Raw genomic sequence first — 20,197 nt, 5'->3', positions numbered from 1 at the left:
AGGTCTGTAAACAGGACGATGAGTCCGTTTACATATTTACTACAGATAAACGTTTAGGGTGATCTTAAGTAATATCTGAATCTTTAAAGAGATATAATTTTTCTATTACAATCTAAATAATTTCATATTAAAATCATGTAAATTATTTAAACTAGCAGTTGCTGGCTACTCCGTCCTCGTGGAATTAAAAAAATCTAGTAATAAATTTAGCCTGTGTCACCCGGAGATAGTATGGTTGGTTCAGTAGGTCTGGAGCCTATTCAATGCAAAAAATAGACAATAAAATTTGTCAATTAAAAAGTCTTTATAATACATTATTATTTATTATTATTATTATTTATTATAATTATTATTATTTATTTAGTAGCATAAGCTATTATATTTTTAGTCGTCTTTAAGTTTCAGTCAATATTTACATGTCAGCTTCCTTAGTAAATTAGGTGAAAAGTTCACTTAACGAAGTCATTTTTCATTTGTTTTTGGAAATCTGACTGTTTAGGAGAAATTTAAGTATGTATGAGTAGTGCGCTTAAAAGAGAAGTAATCCTGAAAGATGGCTTGATTAAGAAGGAAGTGACGACTGTAATTACTGATAAACTGATTTGAAGATCTGTTTTGTCAACCCTAGATAGAGTGGCATAACTAACCAGTTGATGATTGTTATGTACTTTTACTGTTTTCACATCCTTATAGATCGATCGTTTAAAAAGTTGCTTGAGACAGCCCTAACGTAAAATATAATCACGTGTATCCTCGTGTTGAATATTGTGAATTGTATTAAATTGTATTCCTCCTCATCTTTCATTGGCGTCAATAGCTTGATCAACGATTGCTTTATTGCTGCAATTCTATCGTCTTATTTGTCGATTTTTAATGCGGTGTTTAAATTTTCTGTATCTATGAATTAAATTGACTTTATTTAGCGATCAAATCTTACTACACTAAAACATTTTTCCATATTTTTTAGCGATTGACGTGGGGTACAATTAGGAATGGATCTTTTACCTCAAGAAAAAAAAACTTTAAGACTAATAACGTAAAAAAGAGAAAGTATAACATATCGAAAATATTCATATGAACATTTTTTTGGAGTGGTAATTTTTTTAAGTAGCTACAAAACTCGAATGAAGATTGCTCAGCGCCATCTAGTAATCTGAAACAAAAACAATGTACTTCTAACTAAGCATGCGCCAATACTTTATTCAACAGCATTAGATTTCAGTCTTTATTCCTTTTAGTTAGAGTTTAAACTACATTGCATCAGTAGCGCTTGCGCTGTAACATTGATTTCTCTTGACATGTTTGGCAAGCGTTGTAGTGAACTGAAGATGTTTTTATATTTAATTCAATAAACAAAAACAAAAGGTGTTCTGTGATAGTGTATCAAGACATGAAAGTTGTTTGTAAGTAGTGTTTTGTTTTTAATAATTTGTTTGATACCATTTTCTTAACTTGTGGTAAAAGCTCACCTGGATGATCTCTTCACGAAATTACATTGTTGCTATATTAATGTGGTATTTCTATAAATATTCTATTGATATATTAAGACAATTTACATTCTAAGAGACAATGTTTCAATTGATTTAATTTTAATATTGCATGACAATATTCAACAATATAACCTAAGGCTATGATGGTGCAGTTACAAGAAGCTAAAGGCTCGTTCACATTACACACATAGTTTAGTTTTTTTACATTATTACACATTATAGTCCTATGTCAGAAAGAAATCTTTGTTCTTAATACTATTTTATTACTCACATATAGGCTATTTTAATTTAGCGTTAATACATTGTTGCATGTACTTCGTCTCTTACGTTACTATTTTTGTCTCAAATTATTAAAAACAGATTTAATTAATTTTTCTTAAAACTTTTACTTGAGCTTGATCAAAATCCAAGCTAAGTAAACAAAATTAATTCTTAATTATAAGTAATTTTTTGTTGTCTATTCGACTTTATTAAATTAAGATTCATACAATACGGTTTATCAAATATTATTTGTTACATTAAATACGATAATACAGTGAAACCTGGTTAAGTGAGACATCAAGGGACCTGCAATGTCGTTTCACTTATAGAGGTATTCCACTTACCCAGTGTCTCAGATATACAGGTATAAATAAATATCTGTCTCATTTACAGAGGGTTCCATTAATAGAGGTGAGAATACAGGTTATTTCAGTTATACAGGTGCGATCATTAAATAAAATAACGTGTTATGTATGTAAATGAGTTTTAATAAAAAAATATAGAAGCTCAAAATTTGTACTTACGTATTTGGAATTACGTGTGGAATTTGTGGGTAGAATAAGAATGAGTAAACAAACAATGTTATCTCAGTTACAGAGGTTGATGCATATAAAATTTACTCGCTGTCTCAGTTATAGAGGTAACTATGATGATAAATCGAAAGAACAAATCCCAGATATAGAGGTTTACCTCGTCCCACTAACAGAGGTAATTCAGTGCCAAAGTGTTGGGACCTCAGCATGAGTTCCAGTTATGGAGGTTTCTCACTTATCCAGGTCCCACTTAACCAAGTTTCACTGTATTATAAAATAGTAAAAGTTTAGTCTTTCGCTGTTAGCCCGTGTTGACCTTTTTGTGGCCAGTATGTAGGCGTTGAGATGTGTCACAATAATCCTCTTTCATTTCTTTTTTTTGTATAAATGTAACCAAAGTGAAGCGAATAATAAAGGAATTTGTGACCCGTAGTACAAAGGCTGCATTGTAATCGCATAGTATTAGGGTGTTATCTGGTGATAATACGACGGGCAGCGGAGCCGCGACGCCCTTGCCGTTACATACGGACAGATCGGTGATATAGCTATACAATTAATAAAATTGGTGTGGTGGTAAATACACTAACGTAACATTTCATCATATTTTGCCAACAGTTTGTTATTGTGTTCCTTATAACGAAAAAAACATTTTTTTCTGTCTGGCTGTCTGGCAACCGCGTTTGTTACGTATAATCTCCGCAGCGTTTAGACCGATTTTGATGGGATTTTGACTGGAAGGTAGGTAATGTATGCAGGAATGTTATAGGTTACTTTTTTAAAATTCTGCGCTGACGAAGTCACGGCCGATCACTAATAAACAAATATATCGGTATATTTATAGAGAATTGTAAGAGTGGATTTCGGCTGCAGTGACACCAGACAAAATAAATATACTCCCAATGTTTTATAGTAAATCTAAAAGTGACGTGCTATTACGACAGAGCTCTTCAAACGTTGTGTCCGTGTGTCCCACCTCCTTGCCACACCGCTTGCGCCGGACACCCTGACATACGGGGCGCGCACTTGTCACTGCAGGCGCATAATTTGTCCTCCATTATGGCTTTATTTTATACACTGTACTCTATAATAAAGTGGGGTCCGATTAAAGATTGGTCTCGTCTTTCCAACGGAACAACTGTTCGATCTGGGTCGAAGGGGACGAGACCGAATAAATTATTCATTTGAAATATTGAAAATGTACTGTTATAGATTTTCAAAGGGTGGTAGGGCACCTGTTTGTTACTTGACATGTTATTAATTTAAAGTATGTTTTATCTGTTAACTGCATTTTAAGTTGACGTTATCATTGGTGTAATTGTCTTGCAATGTTCTCAATTGGTAGAGTTGGTATATGATACAATTATTTCGTTATGATTTAGGATATAGACATAAAATTAAGTAAAAATGACTAAATGATTATTTGTTTTACGCGATAACATAACTCCGAAATTTTTTCTACGATGTTATACGGAAATTAGGTAGAGATATCTATCAAACTGTTTTTATGTTTCTTAAGATATAGAGGTCTTGTCTACTTTTCGGCTTACCATACAAATAAAAAAAATATTTGAATTTAAATATTTAATGGCGATAAACACTCTAAAAATAAATTACAATTCAAGAAGCGAGCAGTATTTGAACGACAAACGTAATAGCCGGGGCACTTGTGAAATGAGGTGTGAATATTGCGTCTCTGCGGGGTACGGTCCAGGGCCCCATGGGGCGAGCCCCAGCTGCTCCCTTACCCTTTTAGAAGGGACTACAATGCCCTTCAAATTACACCCAGGTACCAGTACTCTATGATGATCGTACTGTTCTAATTGTATCTGTATTTGTCGATTGTTGTGTTAAATTGACGACGCGTGCATGATGAAAAAAAGGTGAAACATGTTTAAAGTATGTTTAGGGTTGTCAACTTTCAATAATCGTACAACGAAATATATCCGGCAATTTGCATTATACCATTTACTCAAACTCGAAGATATCGATGTCAAATTCATAGCTCGAACAGGCACCGTGCAAAACCGAAGATATGGCAGCCCTGAATATGTCTGCTTTGGTGACCTACTAGCGACTTTCATTTTGGCAATTAGTGCAGATTTTTACACTAAACCTACACTAATGGACAACCCTAGTAATCATAGCGACTCTGTGAGACTAATTTTACGAATCGATTTTTGAATGGAATTTCAGTAACCCTCATCTTGTTACTGAACGCGTTGGTGTCAGGCATGCGTCGTGGACCGCACCATCCACACGGACAGTCCTCTAAACACAACCATCACCGGCCTAGAGGCGGACAGTCGCTGACCGGCGAGAGTCAAGTGTTACATGATATAAAGTAAGTTACAACAATATGTGATATAATGTTGTCTTTGTTTTTCCAACAAAAGAAAGGTGTACCAATATTTTTCATTACAAGTGTGAGCATGGAAATCCTCAGTAAACATGTCACGCACTGATTACCATCAGCCATCACTCTTTTTAAGTTACCTCATATTAATTGGACGGAAACGCCAACCACTGTTTCATTCTGCCTGCGCACAATGTACGGAGACTATAATAATATGCTCAAAGTTAACACATTCAGTGCTACTACAATTTTCATTAATTAAAGTGAGGACATGGTGCAGTCGGTGCACTGGATGTATTAACTAAGTTCATAACCATGAGTACACTGTCGAAAAATCTGTACAAATAAAAAGGAATTGTTTTGAAAAAAATAGAGACTAGATGTAGTTCAATCTCAAGATGATTGTTTGTATACTTATAGACACATAGAAGAGGACTCAAAAGTGCTTACATCTGACGCCATATCAAGAATGACGCCGGAAGAGTTGGAGTTTCATTACTTCTCTGCGCACGATTTTGACAGAAATTCAAAATTAGACGGATTAGAATTATTAAAGGTAAGTACATACATACAGAAGCGACAACCTATACCTTGTTAGTTCCTTGCCTTTGTATATTAATTAATCTTAATTAATATATTTGCATTTCTTTTTGTTACTGTAACTTAAATATTATCCCTCAGGCCGTGTATCATACAGTAGATTACGAGGACCACGACGCTGAGTCAGCTTCAATAGAACCAGAGACAAACGATTTAGAAGCTTATATAGGTGTGTATTGTAATATACATTTCTTTTAAAAATAACCTTACAACTCCCGCTCCTATCCCAGAGAAGGTAGAGCTTCAACATTCGTCTTCTTATAATAGATATATATTTAACATTAAATTATTCTACTCTTTTAAATGCATTTTTTATTGTATTCTAATTGTAAGAAATTTAGTATGAATGGCTCAATCGACTTTGTAGAGTTAGGTTTCATTTCATTTATACAAACCATGTACAAACATGTCCCAAGAGTATCGTATGGCTACACAGTCGGTTTTATTTAAAAAATAAAACAATACTTGCTTTTTTACATTTCAGAACTAGTGGACCGAACTCTGGAGGTGGATGACATGGACGGCGACGGCTACGTGTCGTATGCGGAGTACCGCGCGGCACGTGCCCGCAGCACAGACCAACGAACGAACAGAGTGCTCGCTGACAATTAATTACACTTGTGTACCTCGAAACTATTGTTAAACATGTATAAAACCTTATTGGTGTCTTTGTTTATTTCAAAGGAAATGAGAAGTGCAATATTGTTTAATTACAGGAGTTAAGAGAAGACATACTTACCATTATTGTGTGTTTGTGCAAATTATATATGTGACATTGACATATCAATCATCTGCAATTTCGAAATAAGTTTAAGTTGGATTTAAGTGCTACAAAAGTGATTGCTTGGTTTAAGTTAGTTAATGATGAATTAAAATCAATTTTTATTCTTTTAAAATTTATTGCTTAAACCTTTAAAGTAGTTTTTGGAGATTCCTTTCTGATAATCTTTTTTGTAATACTATGGTCTTAGGTCACATTAAAAAAACAATAACTTTTTAATAATTTTATTCATAGACAATATCTTCTATACACATTTATATATTTTGTCGCAGGGTTTGCCATCCTCTCCCCACGTAGACGCCTGCTTTATGCCGCTGTAGATGTTTTCGTAATCAACTAAATTGACGCTATGGCTGAAAATATTATTTTTTTATTTAATGCTGATAAAATCACTAAATTAAGGTCTTTAGATGCGTTTTTAATAGTACTTAAACAATTTTCTACAAATTTTTAATAACAGATGTTGGTATATGAAAATTTATTCTGCTATTATTACGAGTACATCACTCCAATGCTAGTCTGTCGACTTCGATGCTCTGGATTTTTTTGATTATTTTAATTCTACATTCTCACTAGATGATTTTTGAAGTTTTACTCAGTACAATCTAACACCAGTCTTTTCTTCAGCAGTGTATCTTTTGAAAGTACCACTTTCGGTCGCAAGAAAAAACAAAAAATAATTATATAGTACTAACCGTGCTTTTCTCCTACTCGCCGTACATTATTATCGTCTTTTCTCCTTCCAAAACAAAATAAAAGCACCATCCTTACCCTTGCAGTAGTTTAGCTCCTTGTAGCATGAGTTCCGCAGCAGACGTGTACAGCGCCCCCTGACGAGGCTTTTGGCAGGCGAGTCGGTACAGGCATCCGTAGTCCTTGCTCTGCTCTCCCCGTAGGTAGCTCAGGTACAGCAGAACTTCGTCTTCCGTGAGGTATGTAGCGTTCTTGTTTTCTGCGGATGGAAGATTTGTTTACGATGGAAAGGTTGTAGAGATATAATATGAACATTAAAATGCAAAGCATAATCCCGCAATCAGAGTAGTTTAATGGTTTAAATAACGCTTAGATCCGATTTTTCAGACTTATCTTTTTCACATATGTTTTAGCTGTGATTTTTATCATTGTTAATTGAAAATATTAAGTTCCTTCACTGGAATTTTTCCACGTGAGTGTAGCAATTTTTAATAAATTTGTAATGTGCCAGTATTATAATAATGTTACTAGTTTAGAAAATACAATTCTGGATATATTTTAGAATATTTGTATACTCATAAATCAATAGTCACAAAGGTGTTAAAGATCTTAAGTACGTAGTATTTTTTGTACGAGTAGGTGGTCATTTGGCGAGTGCGGTGTCCAGTGGCACACCGGGAGGGATTATCCCTTTCCGATGGGATTATAGAGTGGACACGACAAACGCATCGCGAGGTGTATTGGATTATTGTGGACTGGGCAGCCGCGGCGCGTGGCAGACAAAGGGTTGTATGGCACGGACTAAGGCAGATGCGGTCATTGTAGATGAGACCGAAAATCGCTTCCTGGTTATTATTATACAGCTAATTAAATGACATTTAGCAAAGAGTTCCGTTATTAATGGATTGAAATTCCGTATTGCTGGGATATTCTCTGTTCAAATCACGTTCGTACACTTGAAATAAATTATGATATTTTGAAACGTCTAATATTAATAATAAAACCCATTTGTTACAAAAATTTCAAAAAAAAAGTTAATTAAATAAGAATTCGCCTTTTGTATTAACTTTCATGCATCTTTAACAGATAATTTATATTAAATTATAAACATAACGAAGTATGTTAACTAAAAGGAAAAAGTGGCTTACCATCTATACTACGTCCATAGTGATGCCCCTTCCAAGCTCCGGCTCCGAAGAAACCAGCCGCCAAAATCAGTGCCTTGAGGATTATTAATATTACCAAGTTTGTCAAGTTTAAGCTGAGAACCTGTAAGTAAAATTTTGTATAAAAATATTGGATCACATGGAATTTATGGCTGGATTTGGACAATTTAAGATGAATACTTTATAGCTACTAGTAAGTTAGATAGAAGTGTAGACATCTGCTTAAACTTTATCTATGACTAAGAATAATTGAGGAAGGGTCTTTAAGACTTACTAAGGTGAAACCTGTATAAAAATTCTTTAGAAACAAATCGATCCAACTTGAAAAAATACATGTTCATTAAAATTTATACCTGTAACTTAACTATGAGTAATACGATACAAAAGCCCTTAAAAACTTCCTCGAATCCAATGAGTCACAAAACAACAACAAAACATTTCAAAAGAAGCAATAATCATGCATTCCTGCGTGCGATTTACAATGGGAGGTGCGATACGAACCTGCGTAATGCAGTCAAAACCAACCTGGCTGCTCCCAGTTGATCTCGCTATGAAGTCCTTGGCCAAACTAGACACGACCTGTCCCCCGGCGTTGCTTAGTAAGTTACCAGCTGAATCCAGGAACGAAGACCTTCCATACTGCGTCGTATCATTCACGCTATCGAATCTATCAATCGAAGCGCGATTGAACGGTATCGGCGGTTTCTCTTGTGGCAGAAGCATACTTGTATCGAAAGACTTTTTCGGGAACATCTTCTTGGCGTACTGAGGAGAGGAATAAGCTCCAGAATGTTCCGCGGCGACCGCGAACGTGCAAAACAAGAGACTGTACAATACAACCATTTCGGGACGGGCCTAAGACGATACTGTTCAGGAAGCAGGTAGTGCTCCACAATAGGTTGCGATAGGATTTGCGAGGGCCAGTATTTGTTTCGCTATTTTATCTCTTCTGAGCGGCTTTTGTTTGCACGCACGATGACATCTCCTAATGGTGCCATTGTTTGTTACATTTTAGTGGCAACAGAACATTTTGTCGCATTGTTTTGCTTTATGCGTTTGTTGGTTCGTTATTTTTTGTTTCTACTAACGTGGAATTTATTTGCAGTCTTATACTGTAGTTTTTGAGAGCACTTTATTACGAATCGCCCTAATTCTGCTCTATCTATACTTTAATGATCTTATGCTTCTTTTTGGGAATTTGGTTTCATCTGCTGAAATGTCTTAATACGGATATATATTTTCATTGGTTGCAAACATCAACTTCGCAGTAGTAAAATAGTGTTAGGATCTTGTTGTTGTCACACTCATTCACAGTTTAATTTATAGAGCTAATAGAAGTAATCTTACTTTACGTGCAATATTTAAAAAGTGTTAAAACATTTTTCCATCAGTACAATATAGTACAATATCATGGATACAGAAATCACCTTTAACAATCGTAGTGGTAATTAGTAACGCATACAAACTTTAGTTCCGTAATATAAACGTAACAGTTATGTGGAACGATGACACTTTTTCGTGATATAATGACTGTATTACATAACTAATGTCTTTGACCGCGATTTATAATGAAGCTAAATATAGTGAAGGTAAGTTTACAATAAAATATTGTTATATTAATATTAAGGAAATATTAAATTCATTTTCTTAAGCGAATAAAATTTTAAAGTAAAGTTTTTAATTACTAGTCGTTGCCCGCGACTCCGTCCGCGCGGATTTAAAAAAAAACGTAATTAGCCTATGTGTTATTGCAGAAAATGTTCTACATCTGTGCAAAATTTCATCGAGATCCGTTGAGCTGCTTTGCAGTTACCTTCAAACAAACATCCATCCATCCATCTGAATAATAATATTAGTATGATTACTGTACACAAACACCAGTTAGATTTTGTGTACTACAAATTAGTGACAGTCCAAATCTGGAAGTCTATTTTCTATATATCATGTGCCCATGTTACATTAGTACAGAAGAAGAAAATGTTACAATTCAATGCTAGTATAAAACGGTAATAATCGGGTAATGTTCCACGTCGATGGAGTTTTCACTATTACCATTTTCAAACAAAACAATACGTACATTGAAACAAGAAAAGTGGCTTTCTGCGCGTATGACAACCACGAGTATAAGTGTATTGAATCGAGATTTTCATTATACTGTAAGCATCCGCCACGATTTCATCAAAACATCAAAATTAATATGATCCACTTCCCGGTTCTTGATCGCTCGGTTTGATGATGACATGGTACTGATATCAGTTGAAGCTGGAAGGTATAAGCTATAAGAACTTCGCAAGGACGACAAAATCATGGAGATTAAGTTTGTTAGAATCGTCTTGACGAATAGTTTTACTATTAATTTTTATTTCTTTTAATTAAAAAGAACATATTTAAACCTTTTTTTATAAAGTTTTTATTCTTTCAATTTTACCGTCTAATGTCGCCCGCGTTTGTATAAAAAAACGCTTCTCAATACAAAGATTGGTACGGCTAACTCAATCTGGATAAAAAACAGAGATAGATTACAGAATATGTAGCTACTGATTTTGTAAATTCTAAGCAAAGTCGCGGGTTACAGCTGGTAAAGAATAAACCGCTCAATGCCTAACAGTGCCATCTACATATTGAAGAGGTAACTACGATGCCAAATTATAACGAAATAAAAGCTCTAGCTACGTTTTACTTTATAGATGGCATTTAGCTAAGTAATAAGTTGGCTTAGTTATTGTATGTTAGTTTTTTTAGTAGATTTATTATAAGACACTAGGTGTCATTGTTATTCAACAGGCAAAATTGCACTGACTTTACCTTAGTATTCCTTAAGTAATTGTAAAAACAAAGCGTTAATGTATATTTTAGATGGAAATATTCATATTACTTAATAAAATTAAGAATTTATATTAAAGTTTAAAGGAATAGATTCTTAATTTTACTTGGTTTACGTAAATCCATGGACTAACACTAATTTTACGGATCATAGTAAAATGTATTTTCTGTAATTATATATTTTATTGTAATCTAAGATAATAAATCTATTTTACATTAACAGCTAGAGGTATCTAGATTTATGTTTGCCGCCAGATATTTTGGCGTCATTTAAAAAATCGTGCGCCATGACTGATATAAAGCACGGCAAAACGTACGCGCACGCGGTCTGTTCCGCGGTCATTTCTCCGAGCTTCGCGGGAGCGTGAGAGCGAACGGTGAAAATGTTTTGGTATCAGAAAGTGAAACCGGGTCTTGACCGTCAAGATTATAAAGTTATGGAGAGGTTGTCATTTTTTTAATATAAACTTTTTTAGTATTTATTTTTGTAAATCCAAAAATAGATCTAAACTTAAAGAGTTTTAGAAGTAGGAAAAGAAAACAATATCAGTGAATTCAGTGCGAAAATGTATACGTGTTTTCTAATGAAAATAGCATATTTCTATATCGGTAAATCAAACCTACATGGCAGAATATGTTTTAGATTAGCTATGATGAGCGTAACATAACGAATATCTAGGTTTGCATAAACAAATGCTCAAACATACGTACATAATATTATGTAACGATTGCTAATATGTATGTATGTATGTTTGCTATGTTTGTGTCAACAATTAGGGAGAACCGGCGGTCATCTGCTGAACACATTGTTATCTAATACATAGATATAGAATACTATATCGTGGACTGATACGGGTTAAAATGATTTAAGAACTACTCCAAGGTTTTTATGTTCCATAACTTTTTGTTAGATGTTCACCGTTTTGTTATATTGCAAGGAAAGTGTTTTTATCTTGCTCTTATAACATTTACCGTCAATTACGCTTTCGAACTTTAGCGGCGTGATGCAATTTTATTTGGTAAGTGTGACGACATTCGTAATGACAGAGTTCCGGCAGCGTTATTCAGATTTACTTCTGCTAGTCTACGAGAATAATTTATAATAGAAATACAGTCTTCAAATTATCTACAGCAACCTGTTGTAAAACCCTCTTATTCCATTGCTTTAAGATACTGTATAACATCGTTTTTTTATAAAAATAAGTGAGACAACTAACGATTTTATGCAACTATTACGAAAGTAGAAACCCACTGTAAGAAAATTAAAAAGTATTATTGATTTTGCCGCTGTTAAAATTTTTAAAAATTAACTACAAACCCAGTCATGTTAGTTTTTAGGAATGCTATATGGCTTATACACTACCAGTAATTATCGTGAAAATATTTTGATGAAATACCACTTTTTAGGTGCCTTAAATTTTATTAAAATTCTTTTCGTACGAAAGTAAAAGGTAACAAGTATTACTTTGTCTTCTTTTAAGTCGGAAATTCTTGTAGCGCAGTTCAAACATTATTTCATCTTTACACAAAATTAGATGTTTAAACAAAATAAATGAATTATTCAAACTCTTAGAAGTATCAGAGAGGCTTTTGTAGGATTTTTCGGGACATTTTTAAAGTATAAAAATTAATAAAAGGTTCATCACAAATGTATTTAATATTAATTGAATAAAAGAAAACAAGTTGTTTAAACAATAATTTACACTTAACATTTTTTTACTCTGAAATTGCACTGATTGAAAAATCTTGGTCCTTTTTTTGAAAAACGAATGAGAGGAACGCCAGTGGAAATCCACACCAAACATAATGGAAATGTAAGTTAAATAATTTTTAGAAATTGTCAACGAATTCAATTTGGAGAGTTTTTAGAAAGCATAAAGGAATCGTCAGGCGTTAAATGAGAGTCGGCGTTACAATGTCGCAGGGCACTGTCACCGACTCTGCATGGACATTACTCTGGCATTTAATTTGCTACCATCCTAAAATGTAATTACCATATGTTCTCGAAATGTTTTGTTATAAATATAAAACTAGTTGTTGCCAGTGACTTTGTCCAAGTGGAATTAAAAAATCTTAAAAACAAAAAGTAATTCATGCGTGATTCTAGATTGTTAAATATCTGTATCAAAAGTTTATCCAGATCAGAATTAAGCGATCCTCGAGTTATTAAGTAACAAACATCTATACGCCCAGGTTCAATCCCTGCTATGTACCAACGTGTTTTTGGATTTTCAAATTTCATATGTACCTTTTTCCGACGTTCTCACGGTAAAGGAATCGTGATGCAATCTGCATATTTCTACGATATAATTCAAAGATATGTGCGAAGTCAACCAACCCGAACTCGGCCAGCGTGGTTTACTATGGCCTAGTCATTCCTAAATTAGGTACGCTCCAAGTCCCTTAGTTGGAACATGAAATATATGAGCTATAGACGACCAAGGATTCTTCACGGTAAGAACGACGAGTAAATGTACATATGTAAATCGAAAATCGAAAAACACAAAAAAAAAAGTAGGTTTAGTATAAGATAATGAGTGTCTGTCGCCATCAAATTGCGGTGCAGTTTGGCGACTTTTTATGAGTTTTATATAGTGTAAGTTTTTTGTGAACAAATAAAAAAAACATTGGTACATGGCGGGATTCGAACCCAGGACTTGCCGATTAAAAGTCAAGTGTTTAACGCTCCGAGCGTATACGTATCAGTATTACTTATTAACCTTTATATGATATAACATTTCTTTCTAACAGGATTAAAAAAAACAATTCAATGGATGGTTATTCTTTGTATATTTTTTAGCAATGCAGCATTACGGCAGCATTTTGTTGTAAGTCAACAAACCAGTCTATGTAGCTGTTTCATTGAAACATTCCTAACAGTTATTTACAATGCGGTGGTCAATAGCTCTCACGTCGATTGTTATTAAATTACCACTCGTTACATCAATTAAGTATTGACAGGATCGAATTGAATCCAGCGTGAATCAGCACTTATTTACTTTTTTAAAGTTAACTTACAGTTGCATTGATGCAGAAACTATAATCTCAGGTCATGGAAATAAGTAATGTTTGTTAATAATAATCAATCTAACATAATTCAGTTGCATAAGAATAAGTGCTTTTATTACTTTAAATGTGTACTGAAAGTAATATTATAAGTTTTACTTTATTATTGATTATAAATAAAGCAAAAAAATATGGGTATAGTAACGATAGATGAGATTTTTTTATTTTTTAAAATATCTTCCGTCCAAATGAAGAACGAAATGTTGAAAGTAGGCTAATATTTAAGTCGAAATCCTCAAGAATGGTGAACCTGTTAGCCTAGAAAAAATGCATTCAGTGACGACTTGAAGAGATCTCAATTTTATAGGTCAGTAAGCATCCCAGCCCTCAGCCGTGCGCATTCAAAAATGAAAAAATAAGCTGTAACAATGATGATGCAACGTGTAACTATTCAATAACTCTGACACAATTTTAAAGGACTTACCGTCTTCTAAGACTAAAACATCTGTATAAAACATATCTTCATTCCTGTCCATTATGTTTTTTTATATATACATAAGGTGGCAAACAAGATTGCGACCATCATAATTCACCACCAGTCTGTCAAAACCGACATAACAATATGTTTTAAATAAAGATTTTGGTCTCAGAAACCCACGCTTAATTAGTATTTCTATATAACTTGTTGGAACGAAGTTCCTTATCGCGCGTTGTGAAAGGGGGCTAGACGGTAAAAATTCTTACGAAAAGTTGTCACGACACTTTTTGCTATAGTAATGTTAACGACGAATGAGCGCTACTTCACCATGGCAACGACGTGACAATATATAACGAAAATTCATAGAAATAAAATGTACTTCTTGTGAAGACTTAAGTTTTTTATTCATAGAATAAACATTGGTTCCTTCACTAATTAATCGAAAGGAACTTCGTTCCATCCGGGTGTCCCTTGACACCTCTCAAGTTTTTTTTTATTGCTCGTGGATTTAACCGCATCAAGCTAGATGCAAAAAATACAGATTTTCTATATTAAAATTTAAAGATACAACATTTTACAGCATTCACGATGTATTAGAGTCTATTTACAATAGTCACTAACACCGTGCTATCAATATAGGTGTTAAGACTTAAGACTAAGGTTAAGTTAAGACTTCAATTAAATACACCTGCTTAATTGAAGTCTTAAGTTGTTCCGTTTGTTCGTGAAATATAACATTAGTAGTTTATGAGTTGGTCTCAATCTTTAATTAACCTTTAGTCGTGTAGTGATAAATATTATTAGAATACATATTCATATACTAAATTGTATATACAAATCAAGTAAAACGAAATAAAACGACCGCAACGAATTATATCGTCACCGATTAAGCGCTTTATACATATTTGTTTATTGCCTTTCTCTTTCCATTAATTGTAGCTTTTTATACTTCTTCAGAGTAAATTGTTTTATTTGTAACATGTAGACAATAGAAAGTGATCGACTGATATATTAAAAACAAGACAATAGGATGTTACGTGACTATATTATATTTAGAAAACTGTTTTTTGTAGTGGAAGCGGATATTAACCACTAACTAAATATCGTGCCAGTCAAGAGCTAGACACCAGCAACAGTTATGAAGTTCAAGATTCAAAAGGTTTTGTAATTTTGAAACTTTTAATTTAAATTAATATTACATGTAACGCTGTCATATCTGAAAAAAATGATTTAGTTTACATCGCCCAATTAGCGGAATTCGAACTCGTTTTTACCACACTTAAAATGTTACTTCTAACATCCAAAAGGTAAATGTGTTTTGTGCCGATGTAATATACCCTTTATAACTCCGGGGAAGAAGACTAATCGAATGATATCTTACACTTCAAAAACGGTTCAGTTGTTTAGGCTCTAGGCCGATATAATGGAATTTACGTATACAAACCAACATTCATAGAATCAAACTAACATGCAAAAAACATTACCATATTGTCCACCGGGTAACGATTTAGATGTCTTCAGTATTTAATTTTAATTTTTAAAAATACTGAACAATTTAAAATATTTTTCATTTGTTTGTATAAACTAAAGATAGTAATGATCGTATTAGGATAGAATAGTTAAAACAGTGGAATGAAACAAGAGCGGTTGGTAAAAGTGTGCGGAACAATTAGAGCGGAGTTGATCGAGTCACGATAGGGATAATATGTGAGCCGCACATTGTAGAGAGAGCTAGCTCAAAGTTAGTAGAAATACAAGATTAAAAATACTCTATAAAATAATTCATGTTTTTATTCTTACAATCAAAGCTATCGGCGAAAACCATTTTTAAAGCTTTTGTGCAAATAAGTAAAACTTCCTTTTAATATTGCACTCTATTACATCTTGAATAGTTTTGCTATAAATAATTATAATATTTTAAAAGACTTCATCATTCATCGCTACTTGGTTATGGAGAGAAACAATCTCAGTTATCTATTACGCTGTTGTATTAATTACACATAAAACAACAAGCAGTTAAATGCATAGAAGCACGTCTGACCCTGTGAAACTTTTCGCCCATTATATTCCAAGAGAAAACATTTCTCATGATGAAAAACGTTTTCACCACAACGTAGGTCACGGCTCCGCGAGACGTGATAGTAAATTAAGATAAGCTGCCGTCAAACGACAATCGCCACATAATTATATCGTTCATTCGTCGTGACTAAACTGAAATTACCACTGCATTAGAGAGCAGTGAGGGTTATTGTGCATTTACAATCAGAAGTATAACAGCGGCCTGCAACCAGCGCCGGCGCTCAGTCCGCGCCGCGCCGCCTCGCAACGCCGCAGACACGCGGATCAAAGAAAGTGAAAATAACCAAACGAAAATGACAGTGCTACTGCTTGCCTTTTGCGTTTTCAACCTCGCCGCGTCTAATCCGGACGATCATACAACACAGCTAGAGAAATACAATGATAAAGTAAAAACCTATCAATTAGATGTGCCAGGAAAAGAACCGATTACAATAGTCGAGACAGCGCCGGTCTCAAATTTAGGTCGAAAGTGGGATCCTCCCGAAGATATTAGTAACAAAGATGTGGAAATTAAAAATCTAATGACACATATTGTTCATGATTTTAATGGCAATCGCCCACGTTGTTTCGGCCCGTCGTGTCAAGAAGGATTCGATGAAAGCATAGGTCCGCATGAAGATGTTGAAGACATGTACGTGAATGAAGATTTAGACAAGCTAAGGGGTTACCGCGACCTCTCAAAAGATCGCCTTCAAGCTATTAGTGCATTAGCGGCAAAATTAAAGAAAGATAAATTGTTTGCGGATAGATTTTTATTATCACAAGATGAAAGTATAGACGATGATAACGATGGAAAAATATATACATCTTGGAATCGATTAAAAGTGAAACAACACAAACATCCCTTTGATGATAAAGACGGATGGGTCACATTGGAACCAGTGGCGTGGTCTACCAGCAAGATATCGAAATGGAAACCGAATGTTAAAAAACAAAAACCGAATTCGTGGGATGACGACGAAAATAGTTTTCCTAGTGATGATAAATTCACGTCCAATCACGAAATGGACACGAGTTACAACTATCAACAAAAACGACCAAGCTTAAATCGTCCGGGATACATAAACAATAAACTGCATTTACCAACTGAATATGACATAGAGTTACCATCAAAACCATCATGGACGAAACCACAACAGCACACCACACATTTTCAATCTTCATGGGCACCTGATGAGAGTCGCCGTCCTCATAAGCATAACTGTGATTCCGTAGATAGTTACCCTAGTGAAGATTCGGTTTATTACGAAATGCCCGATACGATAGTGACAGATTCTAGACCGACGAAGTTTCCGCACGACTATGAAGCTCTGCACCAATCAAATGTAGAAAAAAGACCCTACAGACGCCCTACTATGTACGGTGGAATGTCTAATTATGATGATGATCGTTCTTCAAGGCCACCTTATGGTGACGGTCAATGGGTATTGCTTTCAACAACGAAAGGCTACAGAAATAAAAAGCGTCAACGATCGCTAAATCCAACAGATGCTGAAAATACAAATGTTCAATCGATAACGGCACATAAAGCAGTTGGACTAACAGTTTTGCCTGCTGATGAAACTCGTGTTAATATGACAACTTCACACGGTGGTTTATTAGAAGTCGAACGAAGTTTTCAAACAGTAGAAGAGTCTAAAATTGAAATGGACAAGAAGAATGATTTGGAAGCATCGGCAACGCAACACAGACCGGTTAGAACTAAGATTATAAAAAGAAAAGTTGTCCCAAGTAATTTGCCTGATAGTTCCACAGTTTTTGCTGCAGTAGGTGCAGGAATGTTGCCAGCGACAATGGCTATGGTTGTCCCTATGATGCTCGGTCGAAGACGTAAGAGAGGCTTGAATGAAATGACACCACCATTGCACTTAGATGAATACATAAGACTACAAAGAAATGAATAGATGTAACAATATTAAATAAGTTATTTATTACTATTGTTTGATTGACTGTGATCTTTGAGATATTCGTAGTGTAATACTACATCTAGATTCTTAATTTCCTATTCTATTTCGTGTGTTTCTTCAATAGAAACGAAACATTTATCATTATTGCTACTGCAGTATTCTAATGTAAGTTAATTTATAAGTATTGTTAGTAAATCAAATAAGCAGTTTTTTTTTTTCAACAATGTATCATCCCATTCGAATGTACAAAAGTAGTGAAATTGCATTTATATTTATTTTATGACTAAGAGTTATTCAGTGTATACAAATATGTACTTTAGGTATACATTATCTTAAATAAGAAGCTATAATTAATTAATACCTTCATCATAATTAGTCATAAATGGCAAAAAGTATTCCTAAAACGATCCTTGTAGTGACCTCCACAATCTTGATCATTCTGTCTGTATTTTTTGTTTGTATCCCAACATAAATTTAATGTCTCCACAGATAAAATATAAGAAGTGATAACGTCAATAACTTATTGTTAATTAAGTTTGTTATCTTTTATAAGAATGAAAATAAACGAAAAATATTTCTGTACTTGTCTCAGTTTTCTTTTTTAACACTACCATCGTGTTTGCTCTTTAGACCATAAAACGGAGGGAACTTTAATACTCAAACTGCAATAAACAAAATATTTAATAGATACTATAAAATTTATGTTCATTCTTGATATTAAGTGTGTACTTTGACAAAGGTGATAACAGAAAAAAAATGTTTTCGCTTTTCGTTAACGTTAAATATATTGTTTGATAAAATTTAATTTAAAGCTTATGAATGTTAAAAACATAGAGCACCTAAACGATATAGTTATTACAATTTTACAAAGGAATTTTCTGTTACCATGGGTTATTAAAATACGATAGTGATGTACCTTTTTTCGAAAGTTAAAGTAATTCCATGACATTTGAATGCAAAGCAATGTTATGGTTTGCGCATCCACTTTCATCAGTTCTCATTCAATTAAAATGTAATCACAAGGAAAATCGTAAGCTACATCATAATCATGCTTAAGTGTACGATTACACGTCCATCTACGAGTATATTGTTTTCTTACAAGTTTGACGTCTAATCGAGATCCGATTATCAAAGGCCATTTGTACATCAAAACGCTGAGGGAATTTTATCCCTATAAAAGGCACCAGGAGGCCTTTTTTTCGCCTGACGGACAAAGCTCCGGATTAGGTATGTATATTACTAATATTATAAAAGCGAATGTTTAGATGGATGGATAGATGTTTGTTTGAAGTTATCTTCGGAACGTCTCAATAGATCTTGATGAAAATTTGGCACAGACGTAGAACATAAACTGGAAGGCTACTAGTAAAGTTTTTTTTAATTCCGCGCGGACGGAGTTGCAGTCGACTGCTAGTAGGTTATAAATCCGAGCATTATACGTTAATAACAATTTAAGCATTGGTGCCGTCAAACGTATGGTCTTCTCTGGTACAAGTATTTCGATAGTGGAAATAATAAAAAACAAGAAAATTGATCAAATTGTTTTTTTATTCCTCAAATAAGTTACCCTGCCATTCATTATTTTATTAATTTTTAAATATATTGGACTTATGACTACCATAAGTAAAGCTCTGTACACCTCCAGTGTTAACTGAACAGTCGTAACTACTGTACAATTGAAACTAAAGCTACACTACACAGTTACACAAATGCACGATTTAACTACACAGTCCGACTGTTCAGTTAAAACTGAAAGTGTGTAGTAGGCTTAAATATAAATTACATATATTATACAACTTTTGTGATTTTGACATTGTTGACATTACTTGAAATTGTCTTGACTATTTTTTTTAGTTGTTCATAATAAAATACGTAATAAAAAATTAATAAATAGTAAATATATTTTGTTGTATAAATATAAAGAAGGAAAAAAAAATCACTTAACCTTAATCGATGATGAACTTGGAATGCCTTTATCATTGTAATAGCCTTTGTACGTATTAGCACCATGCTTACAAACATATAAA

The 20,197-nt window shown here is 33.8% G+C and overlaps 3 protein-coding genes across 3 annotated transcripts; 2 read left to right on the top strand and 1 right to left on the bottom strand.

The window, feature by feature from the left end:
• Nucleotides 1–1,260: 1,260 nt before the first annotated feature.
• On the top strand, nt 1,261–5,929 carry LOC106719951 (multiple coagulation factor deficiency protein 2 homolog). The gene is made up of 5 exons (XM_014514444.2): nt 1,261–1,403; nt 4,478–4,625; nt 5,058–5,193; nt 5,319–5,406; nt 5,722–5,929. The coding sequence occupies exons 1-5, from the start codon at nt 1,391–1,393 to the stop codon at nt 5,847–5,849; spliced, it is 513 nt and encodes a 170-aa protein (XP_014369930.2). The 5' UTR covers nt 1,261–1,390; the 3' UTR covers nt 5,850–5,929.
• A 333-nt stretch (nt 5,930–6,262) lies between these two features.
• LOC106719807 lies at nt 6,263–9,018 on the bottom strand. Its single transcript, XM_014514249.2, has 4 exons — nt 8,403–9,018; nt 7,860–7,980; nt 6,790–6,970; nt 6,263–6,371 (listed from the first exon to the last, which is right to left on the bottom strand). Exons 1-4 carry the CDS (start codon nt 8,718–8,720, stop codon nt 6,263–6,265), a joined length of 729 nt encoding a protein of 242 aa, XP_014369735.2. The 5' UTR covers nt 8,721–9,018.
• Nucleotides 9,019–16,174: 7,156 nt separating this feature from the next.
• On the top strand, nt 16,175–18,230 carry LOC106719922. The gene has a single exon (XM_014514409.2). The coding sequence runs from the start codon at nt 16,557–16,559 to the stop codon at nt 18,165–18,167; it is 1,611 nt and encodes a 536-aa protein (XP_014369895.2). The 5' UTR covers nt 16,175–16,556; the 3' UTR covers nt 18,168–18,230.
• The last annotated feature ends 1,967 nt before the right edge of the window (nt 18,231–20,197 follow it).

This window comes from Papilio machaon, chromosome 14 (assembly GCF_912999745.1).
Source record: "Papilio machaon chromosome 14, ilPapMach1.1, whole genome shotgun sequence".
Taxonomy (NCBI): Eukaryota; Metazoa; Arthropoda; class Insecta; order Lepidoptera; family Papilionidae; genus Papilio; species Papilio machaon.
The sequence above is the reverse complement of the archived record's forward strand: the minus strand, read 5'-3'. Positions and strand labels throughout refer to the sequence as shown.

What these genes read in the sequence shown, in the direction of transcription:
- LOC106719922 (XM_014514409.2), top strand. Translation starts at nt 16,557, where the DNA reads ATGACAGTGCTACTGCTTGCCTTTTGCGTTTTCAACCTCGCCGCGTCT.
- LOC106719951 (XM_014514444.2), top strand. An exon ending in ACGGATTAGAATTATTAAAG is followed by an intron (nt 5,194 to 5,318) that starts GTAAGTACATAC and finishes ATTATCCCTCAG; the next exon opens with GCCGTGTATCATACAGTAGA. An exon ending in CGATTTAGAAGCTTATATAG is followed by an intron (nt 5,407 to 5,721) that starts GTGTGTATTGTA and finishes TTTACATTTCAG; the next exon opens with AACTAGTGGACCGAACTCTG.
- LOC106719807 (XM_014514249.2), bottom strand. Translation starts at nt 8,720, where the DNA reads ATGGTTGTATTGTACAGTCTCTTGTTTTGCACGTTCGCGGTCGCCGCG. An exon ending in GATCAACTGGGAGCAGCCAG is followed by an intron (nt 7,981 to 8,402) that starts GTTGGTTTTGAC and finishes TTTTACTTACAG; the next exon opens with GTTCTCAGCTTAAACTTGAC. An exon ending in CTATGGACGTAGTATAGATG is followed by an intron (nt 6,971 to 7,859) that starts GTAAGCCACTTT and finishes TTCCATCCGCAG; the next exon opens with AAAACAAGAACGCTACATAC.